Raw genomic sequence first — 25,848 nt, 5'->3', positions numbered from 1 at the left:
TCTTTTTAACAGCGAGCTCAAATATACAAGAACTCCCTTCAGGGCATTGTTAAGAAATTTGCAATCCTCTCCTAAAGATTCACAAAGAAGGGTAGATTACATTGGGACATGTAATATTAGGAATGCTTCCAAATTTGGAAGATTTGGTTCTGCCTGTGATTCTATTGCTCACTAGCTCAATTCTACTGCTAACTGCTTACCTACTTAAATACCTGCAACTACTTCAGAATTTTTCTTAGTTTATAAAAAATACTCTTCTGGCCAACGTGTGGGACCTGACCTCACTACAGAAATTAGAGTCCTCTTGCCCACTCCTACGCATGTTTACTCAGGATTATGTCTCCGTGTTCAATGGGGAACAGTCTCAAATAAAACTGCATAGGGCTGCTGCCCTAATTTCTAAACGAAGATTTCAGCAGAACAACAGTAACCCAGCTATTCAGTGGAATTATTTTATACTGGTAATAGGCTTGCAGCATTCACACCACAATTTCTTACCATACGCTTCCTCTATACGGGCACAGTAAGGATTAACCCCAATCCCATTTTGTTTAGATTCTTGCTCTCCATGTCGCAGAATGTTTTCAAGTCCGTTCAATGCCACCTGAACTATTTTAGAATCCATCACAGTCAGAAGATCGCAGAGAGGCTTGGTACAGCCTAAAGCCACCAAATAACTTTGGTACAGTAGGTTAAAAAAAAAGACAGAAAGAGAGAAGAGGCTTGGATCAGTATTTATTTGATGCAACACTGCCCCAGGATAGATGCATGAAGATACTTTCACAAACAACACAGAGGACACACTTGACTTTTTAGAGCATATTCCTGTGTATGTACACACACATTTTAATACATGAAATACACACACACATGTGCACAAGCACACACACACATTATATCAATTAGCTATACTTCTACAATGAAAGCCATGTTGATTTTAGCTCTCCTTTCTGCATAAATCTAAATAATAATAATATAATAATAATTTATTATTTGTACCCCGCCCATCTGGCTGGGTTTCCCCAGCCACTCTGGACGGCTTCCATAGAAACCAAAAAACACTAAAATATCATACATTAAAAACTTCCCTGAACAGGGCTGCCTTAAGATGTCTTCTGAATGTCAGGTAGTTGTTTATCGTTTTGACATCTGATGGGAGGGTGTTCCACAGGGCGGGCGCCACTACCGGAAAGGCCCTCTGTCTGGTTCCCTGTAGCTTTGCTTCTCACAATGAGGGAACTGCCAGAAGGCCCTCGGCGCTGGACCTCAGCGTCCGGGCAGAACGATGGGGGTGGAGACGCTCCTTCAGGTATACTGGGCCGAGGCCGTTTAGGGCTTTAAAGGTCAACACCAGCACTTTGAATTGTGCTCGGAAATGTACTGGGAGCCAATGTAGGTCTTTCAAGACTGGTGTTATGTGGTCTCGGCGGCCGCCCCCAGTCACCAGTCTAGCTGCCGCATTCTGGATTAGCTGTAGTTTCCGAGTCACCTTCAAAGGTAGCCCCACGTAGAGCGCATTGCAGTAGTCCAAGCGGGAGATAACTAGAGCATGCACCACTCTGGCGAGACAGTCCGCGGGCAGGTAGGGTCTCAGCCTGCGTACCAGGTGGAGTTGGTAGACAGCTGCCCCGGATACAGAATTGACCTGCGCCTCCATGGACAGCTGTGAGTCCAAAATGACTCCCAGGCTGCGCACCTGGTCCTTCAGGGGCACAGTTACCCTATTCAGGACCAGGGAGTCCTCCACACCAGCCCGCCCCCTGTCCCCCAAAAACAGTACTTCTGTCTTGTCAGGATTCAACTTCAATCCATTAGCCGCCATCCATCCTCCAACCGCCTCCAGGCACTCACGCAGGACCTTCACCGCCTTCACTGGTTCTGATTTGAAAGAGAGGTAGAGCTGGGTATCATCTGCATATTGGTGGACACCCAGTCCAAACCCCCTGATGATCTCTCCCAGCGGCTTCATATAGATGTTAAAAAGCATGGGGGAGAGGACGGAACCCTGAGGCACCCCAAAAGTGAGGGCCCAAGGGTCTGAACACTCATCCCCCCCCACCACTTTCTGAACACGGCCCAGGAGGAAGGAGCGAAACCACTGTATAACAGTGCCCCCAGCTCCCAACCCCTCTAGACGGTCCAGAAGGATGTTATGGTCGATTGTATCAAAGGCCGCTGAGAGATCCAGCAGAACTAGGAAACAGCTCTCACCTTTGTCCCTAGCTCGCCAGAGATCATCAACCAGTGCGACCAAGGCAGTTTCAGTCCCATAATGAGGCCTGAACCCCGATTGGAAGGGATCCAAATGGTCCGCATCCTCCAGGCGTGCCTGGAGTTGTTCAGCAACCACACGCTCAATTACCTTGCCCAAGAATGGAAGATTTGAGACTGGGCGATAGTTGGCCATACTGGCCGGGTCTAAAGATGGTTTTTTAAGAAGCGGTTTAATGACCGCCTCTTTCAGCGGATCTGGGAATGTTCCCTCACAGAGGGAAGCATTCACCACCCCGCAGAGCCCATCGCCTAGCCCTTCCCGGCTTGCTTTTATTAGCCAGGATGGGCAAGGATCAAGGAGACAAGTGGTTGGTTTCACGCGTCCACATCCTCGGGGGTAACGGATTGAAATTGATTCCATGCAACTTGACCAGACAGGGCTCTAGCACTCTCCCGCCCCAGCCCTGCTCCCACGGTGGTGTCTAGCTCCTTCCGAATATGAGTGATTTTATCTGCAAAAAACTTTGCAAAATTGTTGCAGGAGATCTTGGGGTCTTTACAAGGCCCCTGTGGTAAAGGTGGTTCCGTTAAATTGCGGACCACCTGAAAGAGTCTCCTGCTACTATTTTCTGCAGATGCAATAGAGGTGGTGAAGAAAGTCTTCTTCGCCGTCGCTATCGCCACTTGGTAGGCTCGACGTTGAGCTCTAACCTGTGTCCGGTCAGATTCGGAGTAAATTTTCTGCCACCGACGCTCTAGCCGTCTCAGCGATTGTTTCATCGCCCTCAGCTCCGAAGAAAACCACATAACCACATAAATTATAATTTCAAGTACTAGAAACACAGAAAAGTATTCATGGCATTGTACAATAGTTTAGAAAATGAACAGGGGAAAGTCAAAATATCCACTCCCTTCACCTATGAATCAATTGCAATCCATTACCTAATCTGTTCAGGAGTCCCTCCTGATGTTGCATTAGTGATGGCCCATGCTGCTTCTTTTATAGTGCGAAATTCAGCTTTCTGAAGAATTTCAATCAATACTGGAAATATATTTGCATCTATAACAGCCTAGGAGAAAAAGGAAAAGTGGAACACTGAAGTATAACAAACTAACCAGTCAACAAACTAACCAGTGAACTTAACTGAAAAGTACATTTTAAATGCATTCCTTGAAAAGACACAGTGATCATTTTTCTGGAAAAAGAAAATGACCCCAGGGACTTTATGAAAAACTGGCAATTTATGCTTAGCAAGTCGTCCGTAACACTTTGCTTACTTTCCCCAGAACACTGGCAAGTTCAGAATGGCCTTTACACAAATCTCATTCAGATAATAAGCCATGGGAATCTTAGTTTCTTGGGAGAAATTGGCAAATTGTATCTTACCCAAGAATACTCCTGTTTGTTTGACAAGCAGTGAACTGGATGTTGTCCACTGTCATTTTTATCTAACAGACAACTGACTTTGAAAACTGGCCCCAAATTGGGGTACAAGTATCAACACTTCCCACACAGATGAGGGTGTGACCTGGAGCTATGCCAGCATGACCGTTTGAAGCAAGGGTTAATTTTTTTTCAGACTGAGGGCCTTACTGAAGGCTGCAAACCCCTACAAGGGCTCTACACACACACACACACACACACACACACACAGATACCCACATAGGAGCCTCTCCTCCTATCTCAGAAGGTTTGCCACCCCTGATTTAAAGGCAATCATGAGTACATTCCTTTGATATACTGCAGTGTTTGTTAAGATGTTCAATCTAAGACCCTCCCCATACATTCTGGGGTATATATCCCAGCTATTCATCATAATTCAGCATGTGGAAGATACAAAGATTTGCATCAGGAACAGATGGAGAAGTAGTTAAGTAAAGGCAAATATAACATGGTCCACTGCTATGTCAGCACTGTCAGAAAGACCCAAATATATTACCTGAATTTGGCCTCTGTTTCCTGCAGTAATATTAGAAACTGTCCAGCAAGCTTCTTTCCGTATAGATTCCTTGGGACTACTCAGCAAATGTAAGAGACAGGGTAATGCAGAGCAATTTAGAATTACCTAAAATAATTTGAAAGATGAAAAGTTCTGCCTAAGCAGTGTATAATCAAATGTAGTCCATATATCCAAACACAGTCCATATAGTTGAAATAAATGTTCACATGTATGCTTACAATTGGAGTTATTTTTAAATATTAGAATGCCATATGCAAATATTTACAGAAAAAGTTACGATCATATGCTTTTGAAAAAAATGTGCTATTTAAGATCCCAATAAAGTCACAAGAGAATGGGAGTTTTAGCTCTTACAGAAAATCTGACAGAATCTCATTACTACCTAAATTCAAAGAGTTGGCTCTGTCAGCAAAAGAATAAGTTCACAGCCCTTCTCCACCAGCACTATAAGAATTTGCAAAATGCTGTAACAGTTAAGCTGTACAACAGGGATGGGGAATGCTTTGCAGTTTGAGGGTCATAGTCTCTTGCGGGCAACTTTCTCGGAGGCCAGAAACGAAAGTGTAGAGATCAACAGGTGTGACTTTTATTTTACCTTTGTCAAGTAGGCTACATTACTGCCATGTAAAAGCCAGAGGCTTCCACACACACACACCTACATCTTTCCATTCAGCCAAGCAAGCAGCATTGTCACAGTTCAAGGGTGCACTGCAGTGAGACAACAGAGGAAGGAAAGGGGGGTGTGTGTGGCCTGGGGAAGCATTGGGGTCAGACAGAAAGGTCTAGCAGATCACTTTATGCCTCAAGGCCTGAGATTCTCCATCCCTGTTCTATAGCCATTCTCATGCTTCCAGTTACACAAGAGCATCATCATCCTGGGATTTAGTTTTGCTTTCCTTGTATGAGTCTCTGTGGAAAATTACACAACAGCCCTCTGGTGAACAGAAGACACCTTCCACTTGTCAAAAGTCGCCTCAAGTTTCAATTCAAAATGTAAGCAGAAATATGAGAAAGTGGGGATTCTATATTCCGAGGGCAGTTACAAAGTGCTAGAAAAACAGACTATGTAATTGATATTTTTTTTTGGGGGGGGGATGATTACAGACTGGGCACCTTACAAAAGAAGATTGTTTTAAAAATGGTGTTCAAGGTTCAAAAAGGTATGAGTGTGGAGAGGTGAGGAGCAGGCCAAGCTATAGCATACACCATAATTATGGTTAATAATCTTCTTGTACACTTGTACAGGTGCCAAGACCTTCTTAATTTGTACTTTGCCATAAAACCACCAAGGTCTGCTTTTAATGATGCCCTGCTTTAAAACATTCAGAATGACAAAAGTCTGACCTCAGCCACAGTAACTTTAGCATATAACTGCATTCCTATTAATTTTTGCTATTCTTTAGTTTCTAACTTAGTGAAGCAATAAAATACTCATTTCAGTGAAATAGTGTCAGTTGCTGCAAAGAATATGGCTCTTTGATAGTTTAAGGACAGTTCTTCTGCAAGACAGGCAGATTTCCCCTCGACTATACATAAACCTGGATAACATTCCATCCATTCAATCAGCACCATCTATATCTATTGCAAAATAATAACAAAGTATACTGTTGCAATCTCTTTTAAAAAAACAACAACCCAAAAAACAAAGTTAAGCCATTACACGTTGCCACTGAGGTTTTTCAAAAAGCTCCACTGACCTGTGTTTGAATATCATCACCAGTAACAATATTTCCAACTGCTCTTAATGCAGGCGATACCACTTTGTAGTCATTGTGCCTGGGGAAAGCAAAAGCACATAGAGCAGGTTAAATTATTCTCAGACCCTAAAATAGATTACCGTATTTTTCCGTGTATAAGACTAGGGTTTTTTTTTACCAAAAAATTTGGTTTAAAATTGGGGCTCGTCTTATACATGGGTAGTGCTGAGGGGTGTTTTCTTAATTTGGATTCCCCCAAAATAGGGGGTATCTTATACATGGGTGCGTCTTATACATGGAAAAATACGGTTATTTGTTTGGATATGTCACATCATGCAAGTCTCAGACACAGACAAGAATGGATGATTGAACACACAAGCTAAACCAGCAGCTGTTTGGATTATGGCTTATTATCAATTGATATACTAAATTCCGGTGTTGAGTTATAACAGCTCTTTAGCCCAGAAGGGACTACTGAGATATAAGGTAAAGGTTCTGATATGTTTGGGGGAACCCCAGGATTTACTGGGGAGGTGGGATGGAAAACATGTTGAATATCTGTTAGGAGAGAAAGAGAAAACCAGGAGGAAGGGGGAATGGAATTGAGTATCCAGTCTGCATGGCTGGCACAGAAGGAGTTCCCACTGCAACAGTTCCTTTCAGGTCCCACTTGTACATGCAAATAACAAACTCATTCAGTGCTATTTCTTACATAGCCAAGACAGTACTATCTACACACAAGAGTGAAGGGTTAACAGGCTGGCAGGGAACTCCAAAGTATGTAGAAGTACAGAAGAACGTTTTTTGCGGGGTGGCGGGGAGGAGGGAATAAAGCAGGAAAATCCACAAAAATAGCTGAATGAGGATTAAGCATACTTAGGGGACACAGAATGCTGTTTGTGGAGGGGGAAGACATGGTGTACCTTAGAACGGGGGGGGGGGGGGATAGCCCTCCACACTGCAACATTTTGCTTCAGGTCCTATTGCTTATATTGTACAACATAAATCCAGTTTTTGCTAATAGATAAAAATAAACTGGACTGGTGATATGCCTCTCAAATATCTACACTCTACAAGTTCCTTTCTTAGCATCTGGCAGAGTTTCAAATGTGCCACAGAATATTTAAGATAATGCAGAGGGGGAAAGGTTGGTGCTGTGACAATCACTGCAGATGTACTGGGTGGGTGGGGGAATCATAAAGGTCCTAAGGACAGAGGGAAAACTGTTGGGTTACAGTGGGGTACAAAAAGACTACATTACTTTGACACATTGGTTTGAGAACACAACTGTTGATATCTTTGGCTGCAGATTCCTAGTATCATAATTCTTCTATTAAAAAGGGACTTACATCAGAAGTTCTACTAATCTTCGGCAGACTCCAGAGTCAATAACTGCTTGGATTTTATCGTTTGGTCCATCGGATAGGTAAGAGAGGGCCCAGCAAGCATCTGCTAATACATCTGGGTCGCTGCTAAACAACAGTCTTGACAAAACACCTAAGCAAAGACGAACCTTCAGGAGTGTAAAAAGAAGAAGAAAAGGCATGTTATCAGAAATGTCCTCTTTTTAGAAATTTCACATCTGTTGCAAGCAGCTTTCTAAAGAGTTGAAACCATTCCTTTGGTAGTAGTTCAGTTCATTCCACAACAAAACAGTCTGACTAAAAATTGACCCAACAATTAAGACCGCAGAAAGGTTGGTTTGTATTGACTTTGCATGAGGAAATACGTTGTTTTAAAGCAATTTATGCCTTTGACCATTATAGCACCTCACAGAGTAGAAATTAGACTCTACCTTGCTGAAATCAGGAGGTGGGTTCTTGCCTCTACAGAGGTTTGAAAGTGCCCAGACTGCATTTCTAGTCGTCGTAAGTCTGTTTGAATGTGTTAGCAGTCTGTCAAGAAAAACAAACAAATCTGAAATAGAATACAGCATCTAAATTACATAAATTATAGCACAATCATGTGTGCTCAGCAGTAAGTGCCATTGAGTTAAATGGGTTTTACAGGAAGATGTGCATGGGATTACAGCCTTAATTATTCATAACAGTTTTCAGGCTAACCTTTTAAAACCTGAAATTAAGCCTAGCTATTTCCAAAGTTTAGACATGTAGAAAATTAATATTTATTGCCAGAGATGATCAGTACTTACTGTAAGAGAGGGGGAAGTATTCCACAGCTTAACACATAATCTCTACATTCTGCATTGTCTCCAGCAATATTACCAAGAGCCCACACTGCCTTAGAAACAAAGGGTTAAATTAACATTAATACATTTTTAAAGTCTTTAACTGCAACTCTTGTACACTGCTGTCTTCACATTACAGAATTAGCATTTTAAAAAAATAAAAATAAAATAAAACTCAAGAACATATGACAAGAAGCTATGACCTAAATTAAGCTTACTACGATAAAAGAATGGAAAGCGCCACCCTAAGAGTTTACCTCTGCAGCTCAATCTGTTGTAAAGTTGCAACAGAATATAATAAATTAGGCTGCTCAGTCCCAGCACAACAACGGCACCTATACGCCAGCACCAAACACAATCCCAATAGCAAAGGAGCAGTCACTGAAAGAATGAATGTATCAGAAGCTTAAAATTGCCATGGATAACTAGCTTGCCAGGGGTATGGAAATCTCATAATACGCGGCATTGTCCAGGTACCTACACTGCATCCCAGGGGCCAGTCAAGTGGTTCAGCATGTGCCTATTTTACTGGAGACAACTATCAATGGAGAGTGGCTAAAGCTCCATAAAAGTAAATAAAATTAGCGTGCTCTATCAGGCAGAGAAACAATTGCCTGAAACAATTCATTTCTGCATGAGAGGCTGTGGTTAAGTAACTTAAGTAAGATTTGTAACCACAGAACCAACCTTGGCTGCAGATCACGGTTAAGGGTGAGAAGCCTTAACCACAATCCCAGCTTCTATCAACCCATTAAGCAAAACTCTGTGAACAAGACTCAGGCTCAGGAAATTAACACTAAGCCACAGTTTAACATTACGTCGAAACCAGATCAATGTGTTGGTGCCAGAAGTTACCTGTTCCTGGACATCTTCATGTTCAGAGTTCAGCAACTTGATAAAAATTGGGACAGCTCCGGTCTCGATTACCACTTTGGTGTGCAGAAATGTCCCAGATGCTATATTTGTAAGAGCCCATGCTGCTTCAAACTAAAAGACAAAAATATAGTTAAATTAAAAAAACTGTAACATATGGATTAAGATTAAGAACATAGGAATAGCCTGCTCATCACAGTGGCCAACTAGATGCCCATGGAAATTCAGCAAGCAGAACTGGAGTACAACAGCCCTCTCTCCATCTTATTTCCTAGGTACAAAATACACTCTGTAACCACATTTTCCATTTCTTGTGATGAAATAAGCCAACATTTTATTTTGAAAGTATATTATTGAAAATAAGTAATGTTGGACTATGATCAGAGAAATATGGGTTGAAATTCCTGCTCAGCCATGAATCTCCCACTGCTAGTCTTGGGCAAATCACTTTCTCGCAGCCTCACAGGATTGTTAAACTGAAACTGATGTATGTGGATACCCTTTCCTGAATGGTGGGAGGCAGATGTAATAGATAAACAGAATAAAATTATTTCACAAGTAGGCTCTGTGGAAGAAGCAAAGAAAGACCATGGCAGCTGCATGAGCAGCCAGAGGTCCAGTCCAATGTTGCCGCCACTTACATACCACTTTACAGTGTTTGTGTATGCATGTTTTGACATGTGTACAATGAAACATTGGGATATCTCTCAATGGAAGTATTCTGCAAAGCTGCCTCATAGATGTACTGGGGCACAGATCACAATCTCTCTCCCACAACCAGTTGTTGTTGTTTAGTCGTTTAGTCGTGTCCGACTCTTTGTGACCCCATGGACCAGAGCACGCCAGGCACTTCTGTCTTCCACTGTCTCCCGCAGTTTGGTCAGACTCATGCTGGTAGCTTCAAGAACGCAATCCAACCATCTCGTCCTCTGTCATGCCCTTCTCCTTGTGCCCTCCATCCTTCCAAACATCAGGGTCTTTTCCAGGGAGTCTTCTCTTCTCATGAGGTGGCCAAAGTACTGGAGCCTCAGCTTCACAATCTGTCCTTCCAGTGAGCAACCAGTATCCCTCCCCAATACAGAGGAGAGGACTAGAAGCATGTGCAAAAAGCACAATTCAAATCCTTATTTCCTGATCTCTAATGCAGCACCATTGCTCGTTGCACGACTGCATCAGGCCAAGTGCTGCCTCCTTTATTATTATTTGTTGCATATACCATACAGCTCTTCATTTTTTAAAAAAAAAATATAATCCCAGGGCAGTTGACACAATGTAACAGTAAATTTGAGAAAGCGAGTTAACATATACATTTAAGACCCACAATCATATTCAACACAGAGAAAAGCCAATACAGCGGGAGAAAACCTTATCATACAACCATATGACTACAGAAAAAAAGTCAACCATGAAGCTTTGTTGTTTAGTCGTTTAGTCGTGTCTGACTCTTCGTGACCCCATGGACCATGCAGCTTATGGAGACCCAAAAGCCAAACAAAACAGCACACTTTCAACTGGCAACAAAACTGAGCCACTGTAAGCACCTGCTGCACCTCCAGAGGCAGGAAATTTCAAATGTAGGATGCTACAATGGAATAAAAGCCCTTCAGGCTCCACCCAATGGCAAAATTACAAGGAAAGTCAACATGGCTACCTTTAATTTGTATTTTTTATTGTGTGTGTGTATTTGTCTCTGCATGTCTGGTATGTCTGAGAGAAAAAAACACCACCATCTCCCAGCAGAAGGATCTGAATTCTTCAAATGTTGACATTTTCCCAATGCCTTAGCACATATATTATTAAGAGAACTCACCTGAAGAGTGCAATTGTCATTCTTTTCTAGAAATTTCACAAATCTCTGCACAACTCCTGGTTTTTGTATGACTTCATCTATTGGAGGATTAGGTTCTGAAAATAAAGGTTCATTAGACTGATTAAAACAAACGTTAGGCAAAGTTCAGCTTGGAGCAGGTTAAAGAAGACAGGAAGGTGCAATTAAAGAAACAGGTAAGCAGCAGATATAGCTGCTAGGCTCCTGGGTTTGGATGAAGAATTCCAAATACTGTCTCTGTTACTCATAGGGATATAATAAAGGTAAAATGTTGTTAAGATCTCCCTGGAGATAGAGTAAAGTAAAAATATAACAGATTGCCCAGTCAGCAAAGGAAATAAGCTAATGTTATCAACCAAGAAAATCTAGTTGATTAAACAATAAATCAGCTGGAAGATGACCAATCATGTACTGTATATAATTGTATAACCTCAGTGAGTGAGCACAGATGCAAACGGTTAAAACATGAAGAGGCCAGCTGGTTTTGACCAAAGCTGCTGCTTGTCCAGTTTTCTAGTTATGAGACATATGTGTCCGAGAAGCCCATAAGTTCTCCTCCTTTCTTTGCTCCTCCATACAACTCTAACATTAATAGTGCCACTGAACACAGGAGGTTTGCAGCTCATAGCAATTGGTAAACTTAGCCACAATTCATTCATCCTATCCTTTGTTGGATCAATGGCTAGTCTGGCAAGGTGGGGGGAAAGTCTCAAAATCACGCTCGCTCACACAGCTTCCAAATTCCAAAAACCGGCACAGGCTTATAGAAGCATGTATATATTTTTGGCAGCTAACACTGGAAATTCAGTTGGCTCAAGGGACAAAAGCTGCCCACCAGATGCTTCCTTTAAGCCAAGCATAAACCTCCATAATAGCTACAAGGAAAGAAGGAGGTTCAAGCTTAACCCACCCTTTTGGCCAGAGCGCATTGTGGCAATTGAACACAGAGTGCCTTTGCCCCTTGAGCCCAAGACAAGCTCCAGTGATAAATGTTGAAAGTGAAGAGGGGGAAGTAGTAGCAATCTTTCTTTGTCCCTCAAGCCATTGCAGGGGCTTGATTACTTTGTGGCCATGGGTGCTCAGCTCCTAAGCCCAAAAGGAACCTCTCATGGGGCCCAGCAGCATGATCCTGTGGTTGGGATGTGTGTGCTTGTGTGCAAGCAGAGTTCCAAATTATTTTTGTCACTAGTTCAATTCATGGAAATAATTTCAACACAGTTGATACAAATAACATTACCGCAGTAACAGAACACTCAACTTTGAGTACATCCAATAAAAACAATTAGTTTTAAGTCCCATACAACAAACTAGATGAATTATTGGAGCTGCAAAGAACAGTGGGATATTAAGTGAAGCGTGCAGTTGCTGTCCTGCTACCGTTTTGTTTTGTTTTCACAGAGTGACTTTTGGCATTCAGCCATCATTTCTGAATGAATACAGGCACTCATGTGATGAAAAACACAGACCACAGTCCAACAAACTGTGTTTTAAAAAGAAATCTGTTCCCCCCCCCCCATGCAATTTGAACCCATGGGAATAACATTCACAACTTCCAGTTTCTATGGAAAAAAATACAAATTACCTTTAGAAAGCAGTTTTCTAAATCTTTGAGTAGCTGCAAGTTGTTGGTCGGGATCTTCTGAGAAAACCATCTGCACCATATCACAGGTAATGACATCTTCCTAAAAAGTAAAAGTAAAAGATTATCACTCTGACATCTTTCAGCTACAACTGTCAAAATGCTCTGTCTGTTGGCGGTAATTTACCTCAGGAATAGGCACTGTAGAGCTCACATCAGGATCCTGGATTGGACTTTCTTGCATCAACTCTTCATTTCCCAGTAGAGCAACATTTCTGCGTTTAAATAACTAAGAAAAAGAATCAGGTTTGTTTTCAGATTGAGGAGGGAGAGAACTGCATTTAAAATTTGTTTACATAAATAACCCTCAACCACCTCCATTTCCAAGTTGTTCAAACACGAAAATCATTCACATCCTCTGACAGCCTCTTTAAAATCAGGGATTTCAATAAAAGTTTAAGTACACACCCAGTTACATTTTAACCCAATTTGGTAATGATCATAGACAATGCTGGAAATAGCGTGAGAAGAGCCAGATCAAATTTTGCAGAAGAGGGGAGACAATACATATAATTCCACAACCTGAACCTGATCTCAGTCTTGGCTTCCACTACATGTCTGAACTGGCCCCAGAAGGTTTCCAGTTTAGATGTATTACACAAACTCCAAAATTCAACATTGTAAACCTAAAGCTATTTTATCTAGTAGATAATAATTCTCTGTTTTGAGAGTTAGATTTTGGTGGGGGAAGGGAAAGGAGGGCAAATCTACTGTGGACCAATAACTTATTGTCCTGATGTGGCCTATTGCATTTTTCAAACAAATACAGTTCTGACACCAGATGCTGAGAACAAACAGAAGACGGCAAACACCATCATGTTCTATTTGTGTCCAAATGCACCTGGCAGGCTACTGAAAAACAGCTGCCCTTTGGCTGATCCGCAAGGCAATATCCTCTACAGTTAAAATAAAATACCTTTAAAAACTAACACTACTTTTCTAAAAGCCAAACCCAAATATATATGCACAATAATCACTTACTGTAAACATGCAAGTAGATGTAAATATGTAAATATGCAAGTAGAGCAATACCACAAATAAAAACACAGTGGTGTGTTAGCAAATAAGGGCTTTCTTTGGGTAGTAAAAACAACTGACAGTACATCAGAAAAGCCGAGCTTTTGTTGGCTCCCTAATGCCTCTTGGTTTAGCAGACCATGGTAACATACTTCCATATGTATAGATGCACAGTTCTCCTAAACTGAATAATGTCACTTATTTATCTCTAGATATTTTATTCTGCAAGTCAGCCAAAAAAAGGTGGCTAACAAACAAGACAATCGCTAAACAACAAACGATCACTAAACAAGACACACATTTAATAACAAAATCCTATGCACCATCTATGCAGAAATAAGTCCCGCTGAATTAAATGAGATTTACTTCCAGGTAACTTGGATTGCAGGCATAGGGCCAGATTCAACTAAGTTGTTGTGCTAGAGGAAGCTAGTGCAATGACTACTCCTAGCAAAACAAGGCTTTCCCCCTGCTGCCACCCCCAAAATCTGCTTGGGAGGATCAGGAGACCGACCCCCCCCCCCCCGAAAAGCACAAGGGAGGAAAGGATGTGTGCTCTGTCTGGCAAGCAAAAATGCTTGTGCTGATGGAATGATCACCTTAGCGTGATACCGAATCCCTCCCGTAATCTTTAAAGACTTACTTGTTCTTCCCTTTTCTGTTTACGAAGCTGAATACCTTCCTCTTCTCTTCGCCGCCGCATCTCTTGGGGATTGAGGGCATTGTTTTTATAACTTTTCATTCTGTAGTGATCCTTTTCTGGGCTTGCCATGGTATCTACAATAAAGAGCAAGAGAATTGATTGCATTTCCTTCTCTGGACTGCCAGTCAAGTCCAAGGTAACAAGAGGCGATAACCTAGGGCCAACCCACCAGCGGCGTAGCGTGAGTTGTCAGCACCCGGGGCAAGGCAAGTAATTTGCGCCCCCTAACCCGGGGCAAGGCAAGTAATTTGCGCCCCCCCTAACCTGCCGATCTGAGGCGAGTTGCCGCTGGCGCTGCCGCCCAAACCACGCCGCTTGCCCGGAGGAGGAGGGGGGCAGAGAGGCGAGGAAAATGCAAAATGGCCCAGCAGCTGCAGCAGCAGCGGTGGAGGCGGGGCTGCCTGGCGCGTTCTCCGCGGCGAGCGGAGCGCTGAGAGCCGCTGCCTGCCGGGCGCCTTCAGCCCAGGCGCGCGCACAGCTCGTCAGTTCCACGAGACATGGGGCTCTGCTACAGCCTGCGCCGGAGGCTCTTCGGCGAGTCCGGAGGCAGCGAGCGCGCCCCCCCCAGAAGTTGCGCCCGGTGCGGCTGGCACCCCTGGCACCCCCCACGCTACGCCACTGCAACCCACACCTCACATTTAAAGAACATTCAATGCACTTTGAAAACATACTGCTTCCACTAAAGATCCTGGGAACTGTAGTTTCCCCCTCACAGAGCTACTGTTCTAAGTGCCCTTAACAAACTACAGTTCTCAGGATTCCTTGGGGCAAGTCACGTGCTTTAAGTGTGTGCTGGATGTGCTTTAAATATACGGTGTGAATCTGGCCCTAGAAAGAATATATGAATGTTTACTGTTCTACATATTATTATGTCTGTGTAGGCAACATCAGCATGTAACACAGGAATTTCTGCTACTACCAGATACAGCTTTACAATACATGAACAAGCAGCTGGAACAAGTCTCCTATGAGGAAAGATTGCAGCATTTGTGGTTTTCTTAGTTTCAAAAAAGGGCACCACTCCTGAGGGGGCACTACCACCTGTTGCCACCAAGCATACTTCAAACAGAAAGGGTGCATGGGGCAGAAGATCTTAAACAAGATCATTACAATGCGTTCCAATTTACAGGAAGTTGGTGGAAATCTATGTGAATGTTTCTGACATGAATTGACATCACAGACCTAATTCAAAGACAAAATGTTCAGAACACCTCAGATACAAGGATCTTCAACTGAATCACTTCAAAAAATCAGGTGCTGGACACCAAATGTATAGTTAGGGTTGCCAGTGGACTAGAAGAAACTAGCCTTTAACTGTGGCTTGATATACAGTAAGCAGGAGGAAGCTTGTCACAGTGCGTGCATCACATGCTCAAGTCCTCACCTCAAGCTGCTGTTAACAAGACACAATTACAGAAAGTGGACGGAAAGTTGGCACCCCCATACTGTCTAAAAATTACGGGCAGCTTTTGAATAAATCTGCTCGCCATGGCAAGTGTGGTGCCACCCTCTGGCAAGTGTGACCAGCAGCACTGTCTTCCCATTTTGAAGCTGCAGAGGTTCGTGGAGATTGCTGGACTGTTGCACCATGACACCACTAGCTCCAAAGTTGGGAGGAAGGCTGGGAATTGTTTGACAGCTGCGTGGCCGAATCACCCAACACAGCCTTGGTCTTTCAGGGCCAGATCTACAAGTCCCAGGGCCCCATACTGACATGTCCCACTCCCAAGACGGGAAAGAGAGGCAGGAAGGTGCAGGATTAGATTTCCTCCCTGAAGGAGTGCAAAGTGGCAGGTGGTCCCCTTGGCAAATGTGGAAAGGGGGTCCCCTTGGCAAATGTGGAAAGGGGGTCCCCTTGGCAAATGTGAAAAGGGGGTCACATTGGGCGCTGCTGCCTGAAGGCTATTGGGGCGTCTTAGTCACCAGGGACCCTCCTGGCCTCCCTCCCCCCCAATGGTTTTGGGGGCTTGACAGGCGCGACGGGAATTCTTAGAATTCTAGAGCGTGTGAAGAGTGTCGTTTTTGTTGTTTCCCGCAAAAAACCTACCCCTGCCCTACGTCCTGCCTCAAAGGCAACCAGCAAGTACAAATCAACAAAATCAAACGGGCAGATTCCTGGGGGAAAGCCCGTGCCAGGGGAATCCCCGTCAAAACAAGACGGCCGAGTCCCCGCCTCGTGGAGCACCAGGACCAGCAAGTAGGGGAAGATCACGTGAAGGAACGAAGGTAAGAATAGCACTTGCAAACCAGTTATTAATATAGGCAGATATATATGCGTGCGTGCGTGCAAAAGCCCTATATATACACATATTTGCTCGGAAATGAGTCCCACCGATGTCAGTGTGGATTACGCGCACAGGACCGCAGCCATGAGTTGCCCGTGGGCTTTCCACCCGAACGCAAAAGCCCAAAAAGGGGGTGGGGAGGGGGGGGTGCAGCACTGTCCCGCACGCCTGTGGGTCGGGAGGAGATAGGGCAGCAGCGCCAGCGTCCTTTAAAGAAATAGGGATGCGGAGGCAGCAAAGCGCCCCTTGCATTTTGAACCACCCTCCTTTCCTCCCGCCACCCGGAATCCAGTGGCAGGAAGGAGCTCGCCCCGCGCCCCTTCCTTCTCACTCACGCACCCATTGCGGGCAGCCCCCCGCCGCTTTCCCCTCCGCAGAGCAGCAGAGCGGGCAGATTCGCCGTCCAAGATGGCGGCTCCAGGCGCGCCGAAGAAGCCGGTCCCTCCTCTTCTATCTCCCCTCCGCCCAGCACCACCCGCGCGCCAACGCGCGCGCGCGGAGGGGGAACGGAGCCGCCAATGGCGAGAAACGGGGCTCGCGGTTCTCCCGTGGCCCACGGAAGGCACGCCCATAGAGCTAGGCAGCAGCGGAAGAGCGACATGCGGCTCTCAGCGCGCGGGTTGACTAGGGGACGTTTTGCTCCGCCTGGGGGGAAAAAGCAGAGCGCAACAAGGCACAGGCGCGACGGAACGCGGAGAGTGCGCATCGTGCAGCCGAGCTCTGGACCGGGCTGCTTGGTGATCGAAACCTCCAGAATAACCCCTTCCCAGCTACCCCTGATAAGAGGGAGATAAAGGGACTCTCCTGAGAGGGGTGGAAGAAGGAGTCGGTCGGTTTCTATCGTTGCAGGGAAGCGATTAATTGGCTCGCAGTGCCGGATTTACATATAAGCTAAACAAGCTATAGCTTAGGGCCCCACTCTTGGGGCCCCTAAAATATATAAAGGGGGAAAAACTGGATGTACATTTCCAAAATATAAGATTAAAAACATATAAAACCTACATACAGCAACTGTGTTTTGTGTTGTGTAGGCTCCTATAATGTAAGTCATGGGCAATGCCTGCTAGCCTGCTCCCTAAAATATCACCGGTTTGCTCATTTTTATATATAGGGTGCCTATATTATGCATGGACTGGTTGCATATATTCATATAGCATATATTCAACACACTAAAACCAACGACAATTTGTTGTTGGAAAAGGACAGCAGGACATATAAAGGGCTCCGTTACTTTGTCTACTTAGACAAAGTGTCCCATGACACTCCTACCTAATTATACTTTTGAGAGCTTCAAAGAGGAAACTAAATAATAAGCAAGAAAGAGAACTCTGTAGGTCAGTTTTCCGCAACCTGGTACCTTACTGGATATTTTTGGGTTGCAACTGTTGCATGACTTTCAGTCCAAATCATATCCAGTAGGTTGCGGAAAACAAAAAGAAGTTTAGTTTAGAAGTTCGTTCTCTTGCTTATACTTCGTTTCCTTCGTGGAATTCTGCAGGAACCAGCATCCTGTCTCCGCAACCAGATGATGCCTACGGGAAGTCCGCGCAGGCTTGGTAGGATGGGAGCTGTAGCTCAAAGCATCTCCACGGCACCTCGTTGGGGAAAGCCAACATAGACTCTTCTGGGGAGCGTGCGTAAACTGCGCGTGCGCAAGGGTCGGGTTACACAGCGGCTGCCTGTGAAACGAAAGTGTAGGCTTGTTTCCCTTTTTAGTAAGTCTAGGAGTCACGTGAGAGGATAGAGCCGGGAGAGCGCGCGCGCGCGGCTGGGCGACGTACGCAGTGGGCTCTTCTCCGCTCGCGCTGGGCTCCTGGCAGCCGCGGTAGGTGTCGAGGTGTTTATATCCGCCTCGTGCCAAGGGGGCGTGGCTCCCGCCGGGAAGGGCGCAAAGATGGAGTTCTCCGGCAAAGCCCGGCAGGGACAGCAGCGGCTTCCGCAGGGGGCCCCGTCCGCTGGCGCCCGCGCCCCGCCGCCTTCTCCCGCCCGCGGTGAGTGAGACCTGGAGGGATGTCGCTTCGCATTTCGGGGCTGTCTGGCTTGAGAATGAAACATTTGCGTGCGGAGTGTCGAGAGAGACCTTCGACCTCACATTCACACGTGCGAATCGCCCGCTAGATTGATATGCACGTGGGAACCGTCTCTGGTCGGAATATGGGTCTGGCTTTATAAACGTCAGGCGCTTATATAGTATGTAGGGCAGCAGAATCCACCGTGCTCTCGTGCTGCTGTATATGTGTATATATATGTATATGTATGTATATGTATATGTATATGTATATATGTCTATGAGCTCCCATGCTCGTATATATATGGGGTGAGAGGCAAAAGGAGCTTGGCCCTCATTTCTGAACTCTTTTCATTAATATATATTGTACTCTTGTTTTTCCTTTGCCCATACACAATATCTTCAAAGCACACTAAAAACAGTCTTTCTCTTGGTCTGAGTATTGCAGTTTATTCCTCACAGAGTTACAATTTTAAGGCAATGGCAGCTCCAAGCCATCTAGCACTCAAGAGCAGGCACTACCAAGGGACTTCCCCAAACTTGGAACTGCCTTCTAGGTATGAGTTTAGCAAGCAAGCGTTTCTTTCCAACCGAAGAATATGCAATGACCTCATCATTTACTCTTAATACTTTGCTTTAATACAGAAAATGGCCAGGAGCTGTATGAATGCCCAATGTGTCACCTTGTTTGTACTGATTACCCAATTCTGCAGGAACATGTTGAATTACACTTGGAGGAATGCACCTTTTTAGAAGGTAAGGGGAAGATTCCAAAATAGGAAAGACATATTTTGTGTATTGACGAAAGATGTAATGTTTCATTCAGGAGAAGCTGGTATTATCCAAATAATGCAAGGTAACATGAAATCATATGACTTGGAACTTCATATATCATGCTAAAAAAGTAGAAAACAATGCAGTATAACAACAACAACACTTTCAGAACTGGTAGCAAGTTTGTTTTGTATGTCTCTTTCCTCTAATGCTAGAGTCTGTATCAGTAGAGACACCTAAATAGCATATATCTGTGCCCTGGGTGGATAAAAAACTGAATTAAAGATGACATTTGAGGAGTCAATTAAAAAACAAATCACATATTTTTGTCTTTTAACATAGCACGGTTAAATCTGAATACAAGCATAAGCAACTTCTTAAAAGCTGAATCAGTGGCCTTCAATCAAATGTAATGAGTTAAGGCTGCCTTAAAAGAAATATCTGTTTTGGGCACAAGTGAGGTACTTATCATGGTTTTAGTACTGGGAACCAAGGATTGGTTAGTCACCACAGGCACAGAGATCCATGCCCTGGATCTACAATAGTGTTTGTATTTCATTGAGAGGATTACCATTTTGGTGGACTCTGCAACTTGACCAGTTCCCAAATTATCAATATTTCCTCTCCCTAAGCAAACAATAACAATTTACCTTTCATCTTAGGAAAATAAATTACTCTACCAAGGAATTAAATTACTGGTCCTCGCTTCTCAAAAATGCTGGGTCCTTAGCTAAACAGACAGGTACAAATGGGCTGCAATGAGCAAAATATCCAGAGCATTCGCTACTATGCATTTGTGGGCTCAGGATGGGTGTGGAGCAAGGCATTACAGATATGCTATGTAGAGGAAATGAAAAAGAAAGCAGCAAGGTTAGACAGACATATATTTTGTTCATTTACAGCTAAATAGAGCATTCATATTAATGTGTTTAACCAATTTGTATGTATCATTATATCTGAACTACAAGTGAGAAGCTGGGTTTAAATCTGTGATCTAGGTGACTATGAATGGTATTAAATAATACATTCTGCCTAGGAATGTAGGTAAGTTGCAATTCTGTACACTCTTTGCTAGACGTCAGCCCAATATAACCGCAATGGGACTTAGCTTCTCAGTAAATGGACATAGGATTGTTCTGCAAATTTAAAACATACAGGTTATTAATAAAAACCTGGAATTTTCAGAAATATTCAACATCATCAAATATGGCAGGTCTTCTATGGCAAACGTAATGTACAACATAACCAATTGTTATGTGGCTGTAGCTTCGAAATATTCATTAGACTTTTATTTTATATAATATTGCATGACAGTGGGAAAAAACTTGACTGACCTAGAATTGGCACAGCATCTCCAGAATGAGGAAGACAGGCAAAGAAGAGCAGCAGCAGCAAAACAAGAAAGAGAAGATTTCCAAAAGCTACAGGTGTGGTATCGGTGTTATAGTTGTGATGTACTTCAGTATAGCTTGTAAATATATGGAGTGTTTTGTAAATGTGTGATGCATTTAAGCATTTATTTTGTGCACAAAGAATTAATGTTTATTGTTAAGTGTCTCTTGGTAGCAGTTGGTTGAGCAGAGAGCCTAATGCCTTTGGTCAGGATGCATTTTATAAGCTAGGTCAGAGGTTCCCAAACTTTAAAAGGAAAACTATAGAGACAAGTGTGCAGAGACTTCCAGCGTTCAGAGGTTGCAAGTAGAAATGTGAGTAATTTCTCTTTTGAGAATTCATCACAAAGAATGACTCTGTAGATAATTGGCTGTTTCTTATTAATTATCACGGAATCTCATGCCTAGGTTTTTCAAGCTGTACTACCCTAGTTCAGAAGCAGTACAAATTGTAATATTTATTATTTCTTTAGAGAAATGCCATAAAGAGTGCATATGAGTGAGTGTGTGTGTATACCATAAAGTGTGTGTGTGTGTGTGTGTGTGTGTGTGTGGATATATATAATTTATTAAGTTTATTAGTCACTTGTTCTCTAAAAGGTCCCCAATAACATTGAAAAATACATACATAAATACATCATATCATTGAAAAAAGGTATGCTGGTTATAGTTACTACAAAGGTTACACTTAACTCTTAAATGGGCAGCTTTGTGTTCTGAATCGACTTCCATGGTTCTCTTGCATTCTCTCCTCTGTGCAAGGTTGAAGCAGTATTGCATGCGCTAACAATTCTTCTTTCTCCAGGAACTGCTAAGACTTTTTATTGCTTAAAAGTATAATATATCCTTAACAGAGGCAATACGGCTTGGATGGCTCAGGAGGATATAAGCAGCAGTCACTAAAAAATATGGAAAAGGAAGTGGCTTTTGGGAGAATGACCCCATCTGACTATCACAGGAGAAAAGCTGACATGATAGAATCTCTGGCTTTCGGTATTGATGATGGAAAGACAAAGACATCAGGTGAGTAATTAAAAATGTGTGAGTTTCTTCAAAGGTCTGACTGAGGTGTCTAAAAATCATTTTGCCAAAAGCCATTGTTCAATAAGTGTGCTGCAGATTGCAAAATAATTTTTTTTCTGCCTGCAGAGAAATAAGAGTATGGACCTTTAGACAGGAGCTAAGAATGGTGATTCCTACAATCCATATAAAAGATAATGGCTCTCAGGTAGATTTAAAGTCACGATTCAAAAATAGGTTATAAATTGTCTAATTTTTTTATCTAAATACCATGACAAATTTCAAAGTAGAGAACTGGCAGTCATCATGGTTTTTGCCAATCTTCACAAATAGTAACAGGAAACATACTGCAGTTCTCTGGTGTATATGGTAGGCTTGCTATCTAGCTAAGGGTGAATTATTTCATAAATTGTTCTCAGTAATTATGACCAAATGCTGTCTTGTTTCTGCTTGGTTCGCAGTATCTTAATATATTACACCTAGTCTCCTGTAATGATTTGATACCTTCATTAAGGAAACATTCTGCTTAAATAAAGCTGTACAGTGGTGGTGACTGGCTGTTTGCCTTGTCAGCCCTTCAAACTTGCAACTTCCTTGTCTGACGGCACAGTGGCGATCACAGGTTTCACATATTATATCTTTACTCTTGGCTTCAGGCAGTTCTTCTCTTGCGTGACTACTTTGGCACTCTTGTGGTTTTTGCCAGATTTTCCACCTTTTAACTATTGTTTTAGCTTCAAAATTGAAATAATCATTAAATTCACTTGTGCTGTGTGTCACTTAATTTGCACTCTTAGTTACATGTGCCTTAGTCTCTCTCCATTCACCATAAGGCCTTGGACAGCTTGCCTAACACAGGATAGTAAATCTATAGCTGACGAACAGGCTTGGAGCCATGTCTTCTGTCAGCATGTTAAACCATTCACTACTTGTTCCCTGCTCTTTGTACAGTTATGTAGAATTCGGCAGTCATTATTGTTACTTTTTTCATGCTGGTTGCATCTTGCAAATTGTGTGACTGTTGTTGAAGTATCATCAGTAAATAGACTTGCATAAACTTAAGTCTCTTTCTCTGCCTATCTCCCCTTTTTTAAATCAGGAATTACTGAAGTACTGTGCCAGTATTATCAGAATGAATGTAAAGACATAAAGCGTGTATGGCTTTCTACAGGAGTAGATCACTTCCATTGTTCTTTAGGAGACAGAGGTTGGGGCTGCGGTTATAGGAACTTCCAAATGCTTCTTTCTTCCCTCTTGAGGAACAGTACCTATGAAGCGTGCTTGAAAGGTGGGTATTTTTGCATGGAATTGTGCTCCCAGTGGCACATTTGCCAGCCTGAGCGCTTGCTAAAAATGTGTTCCTATTACAATATCTGCAACATATAGGTTAAAAATTGGTGGATACAAGAACAGTTTTTTTCAATTTTATAGATTGAAAATGAGCCTGCAGAATATGAACCTTTTCCTGTCCAGATCATACCTTCCTTAGGTCTTACTCGGGCTCAAGTTGATGGGAAGTCCTTCCCACTGATGTCATTTTTTTCTGGAAATCTTTTATGTCAAACAAGAGGAAGTAATTCCCCGACAGTAAAGGCCGTCCCACTTCAGGACACTTAGAAATCTATTGTAACTTTGCGTTTGCCTTTTCATAGCTGCAACTTGAATGTTGTCCCGTTGTTGTTGTTTTAGATAATTCATCAATTCCATGCATTCCAAAAATTCAGTCCTTGATTGAAGATGCTTGGAAAGAAGGCTTTGACCCACAAGGAGCTTCTCACTTCAACAGCAGATTACATGGAACTAAGGCATGGATAGGAGCATGTGAAATTTATTCACTTTTAACTTCTCTCAGGATAAAGTAAGTGCTGCCTATTAAAGGAAGTAAAAAGGTTTTAGTTCTAAGCACATGACACCAATTATGAGAGTGATTTTATGTGAATATCACTGAAATTCAAGTTCATACTGGTCCTATGTAGAGATGGCATTTCCAGGAGAATAAGAACATGAAATACTTAAGGGAAAATTGTGTTGGCAATTGGTCAGTCAGTTGCCTAGGACCTTCCTCCTTGCATCTTTCCTTGCAACTCTCTTTTTAAAAGAAGATTGCTACTTCCAAAGCTCTTCCAAGTATAAATAGTGCAAAGTTATTGCTTGCTATAGCATTCTTTCATTTCAATGGCTTGAGTTTCATACCAAGAAAAAGTATAAGCTGTATATTTATTTATTTATTTATAAAACATATATATCCTGTTCATTAGTGTTTCAAATCAGGGCAGGTAACAATTAGGTAGTAAAAAAAGAAGAAAAAGGCCACCCAGATTAACATTGCAGGGTGTGTTTTTTTAAGTAGCAAGTAAAAGATCAATCTCACACTAGGGGGAGCTGTGTACTTGAAGTAAGATGTGCAACTACAAACTCACAAATGTGACCATTGTTCTTACTGCGGAGACTAAAGAATTATAACAGTGGTAGAACTTGGTGACTAATGCACTAAACAAAAGATGCTATCTGACATTGTAAACTAACAGTTTATAAAGGCTTCATTTAAACTGCCTTATAGGTGTCAGGTCATTGATTTTCACCAGCCAACAGGCCCTGCAGGAACACATCCTCGTTTGTTGGAGTGGGTTTTCAACTATTACTCGGCAGACAAGGAAAACAGTGCAAAGGTTGTGTGTACTCCCAAGCCACCAATCTACCTTCAGCACCAAGGTCAGCGAAACTTTCCACTTCTCTCTTTTCTAAACGTGAAGCTGTGTTACTCATGTATTACTGGTGTCCCCATGTCCAGTTTTTTGTTTCATGAATTATGCTTCCTGGAAGAGCAGCGGAATGTCTTCTTAACTGTAATTCTCAAATATAATTGTATTATTTATTTCATAAAATTTATACACTGCTCAGTTGTAAAAATAAAAACAAAAACAAAAAACCACCTCAAAGTAGTTTACAAAAGATTGTAATTGTAGACCACAAGCTTAACATGAGTCAACAGTGTGATGTAGCAGGGGTGGAAAAAAAGCAAATTCTATTCTATGCTGTATCAACAAAATTATAGTGTCCCAATCAAGGGAAATCATAGTAGTTCTTTATTCTGCCTTGGTCAGACCACACCTGGAGTACAGGAGTCTGGAAACCAAGCTTTATGAGGAACAGTTGAGGGAGTTATGTTTAGCCCGGATCAGGGGAGACTGAAAGGAGATACGATAGCCATCTTCAAATATTTAAAGGGCTGCCACATGGAGGATGGAGCAAGTTTGTTTTCTCCTGCTCTGGAGGCTATAGTAGCCTGAACCAATGGATTCAAATTACAAGAAAGGAGATTCCAACTAAACACCAGAAATAACTTTCTGATACTAAAAGCTGTTTGACAGTGGAACTATCTCCCACGAGAGGTGGTAGACTCTCCTTACTTGGAGATTTTAGGCAGAGGTTGGATGGCCATTTGTCATGTATGTTGTAGTTGAGATTCATGCATTGCAGGGGGTTAGACTAGTGGGGTTGTGGGGTTTTTTTGGTATATTAACAGATTTGAGGGGATGGTCTGTGTTATGAGCTGCTTTGAAAGAGAGAAAATGGTAGATTTTTAAAATAAAACTTACCTGAAAAAGACATTTATACAAGTAATTTGTTTTTATAACAATTACAATCATCTGTATTGCAATTCTGTACAGCAGTTTGGGGTTTTGCTTAAGGGGTTTGTAGACGGTGTGTTAGCAGTAATGTATACTTGATGTGTGTGGTGTTTTTTTTAAAAATAGGTCATAGTCGTACTATTATTGGAATAGAAGAAAGGAAAAACAAAACTGTGTGCCTACTGATGTTTGATCCAGGTTGCCCCTCACAAGAGATGCAAAAACTCTTAAAAGGCATAGATGGGAACAGTCTCAGATTGCTTCGAAGATTTGTGGGCAGCTTAAAACATAAACAGTATCAGCTTGTGGCCATAGACGGTGTACTGTCAGCGGAGGAAAAAGTTGTGAGTATTTCAGATAAGAGCCCATCTGATTAAATATCTTAGTGATCTACTGTTGTGTAAGTAAAAGTGGCAATGCTAACTCTTGTTTGTCTCTCACTTAAGACTCGTAGGCAGGCTTCTCAGCGCTTCGTGGCTCAGCGGATTTCTTGAAATTAGGAATCCTGAAGAAGATATCAAGGAAGCTGCAGGAGAGATTCTGGTGCATTCACACAGGTTCTTGAACAATGTACATAAAACTTTTTAAGACTTAAAAATAAACGTTGGGGGGAAATGA

At 42.6% G+C, this 25,848-nt stretch overlaps 2 protein-coding genes across 5 annotated transcripts in view; one reads left to right on the top strand and one right to left on the bottom strand.

Annotated features, from left to right (window-relative positions):
- KPNA5 (karyopherin subunit alpha 5) overlaps positions 1 to 17,033 on the bottom strand; it is a 21,479-nt gene extending 4,446 nt beyond the window's left edge. Inside the window, exons 1-13 of the mRNA XM_083495960.1 lie at positions 16,745 to 17,033; positions 14,061 to 14,194; positions 12,528 to 12,629; positions 12,344 to 12,443; positions 10,744 to 10,838; positions 8,916 to 9,047; positions 8,025 to 8,113; positions 7,668 to 7,767; positions 7,222 to 7,385; positions 5,873 to 5,951; positions 4,155 to 4,280; positions 3,157 to 3,284; positions 499 to 677 (exon numbers count right to left, since the gene is read on the bottom strand). Of these exons, the coding sequence (XP_083352086.1) occupies positions 499 to 677; positions 3,157 to 3,284; positions 4,155 to 4,280; positions 5,873 to 5,951; positions 7,222 to 7,385; positions 7,668 to 7,767; positions 8,025 to 8,113; positions 8,916 to 9,047; positions 10,744 to 10,838; positions 12,344 to 12,443; positions 12,528 to 12,629; positions 14,061 to 14,194; positions 16,745 to 17,006 (1,690 nt within the window). The 5' untranslated portion in view covers positions 17,007 to 17,033. The remainder of the gene's footprint in view (positions 1 to 498; positions 678 to 3,156; positions 3,285 to 4,154; positions 4,281 to 5,872; positions 5,952 to 7,221; positions 7,386 to 7,667; positions 7,768 to 8,024; positions 8,114 to 8,915; positions 9,048 to 10,743; positions 10,839 to 12,343; positions 12,444 to 12,527; positions 12,630 to 14,060; positions 14,195 to 16,744) is intronic.
- Positions 16,254 to 25,848, top strand: ZUP1 (zinc finger containing ubiquitin peptidase 1). Of its 4 annotated transcripts, none has more exons than XM_083495966.1 (9): positions 16,254 to 16,346; positions 19,059 to 19,169; positions 20,502 to 20,614; positions 21,433 to 21,601; positions 22,698 to 22,886; positions 23,288 to 23,456; positions 24,159 to 24,310; positions 25,357 to 25,574; positions 25,677 to 25,848. In XM_083495966.1, exons 2-9 carry the CDS (start codon positions 19,088 to 19,090, stop codon positions 25,722 to 25,724), a joined length of 1,140 nt encoding a protein of 379 aa, XP_083352092.1. In that variant the 5' UTR covers positions 16,254 to 16,346; positions 19,059 to 19,087; the 3' UTR covers positions 25,725 to 25,848. The 4 variants fall into 4 exon arrangements, with proteins under 4 accessions (XP_083352092.1, XP_083352094.1, XP_083352091.1 ...); XM_083495968.1 differs by lacking the exon at positions 16,254 to 16,346 and adding an exon at positions 18,020 to 18,038; XM_083495965.1 differs by lacking the exon at positions 16,254 to 16,346 and adding an exon at positions 18,154 to 18,396.

The sequence above is a fragment of the Podarcis liolepis genome (assembly GCF_965112155.1).
Source record: "Podarcis liolepis genome assembly, chromosome: 3".
NCBI lineage: Eukaryota > Metazoa > Chordata > Lepidosauria > Squamata > Lacertidae > Podarcis > Podarcis liolepis.
The sequence above is the reverse complement of the archived record's forward strand: the minus strand, read 5'-3'. Positions and strand labels throughout refer to the sequence as shown.

Excerpts from the sequence above, each read along its gene's own strand:
- ZUP1 (XM_083495965.1), top strand. The coding sequence starts at position 18,300 with ATGGAGTTCTCCGGCAAAGCCCGGCAGGGACAGCAGCGGCTTCCGCAG. Across the intron at positions 22,887-23,287 it reads CTATGAAGCGTGCTTGAAAG|ATAATTCATCAATTCCATGC; the intron begins GTGGGTATTTTT and ends TTGTTGTTTTAG. Across the intron at positions 23,457-24,158 it reads TTAACTTCTCTCAGGATAAA|GTGTCAGGTCATTGATTTTC; the intron begins GTAAGTGCTGCC and ends ACTGCCTTATAG.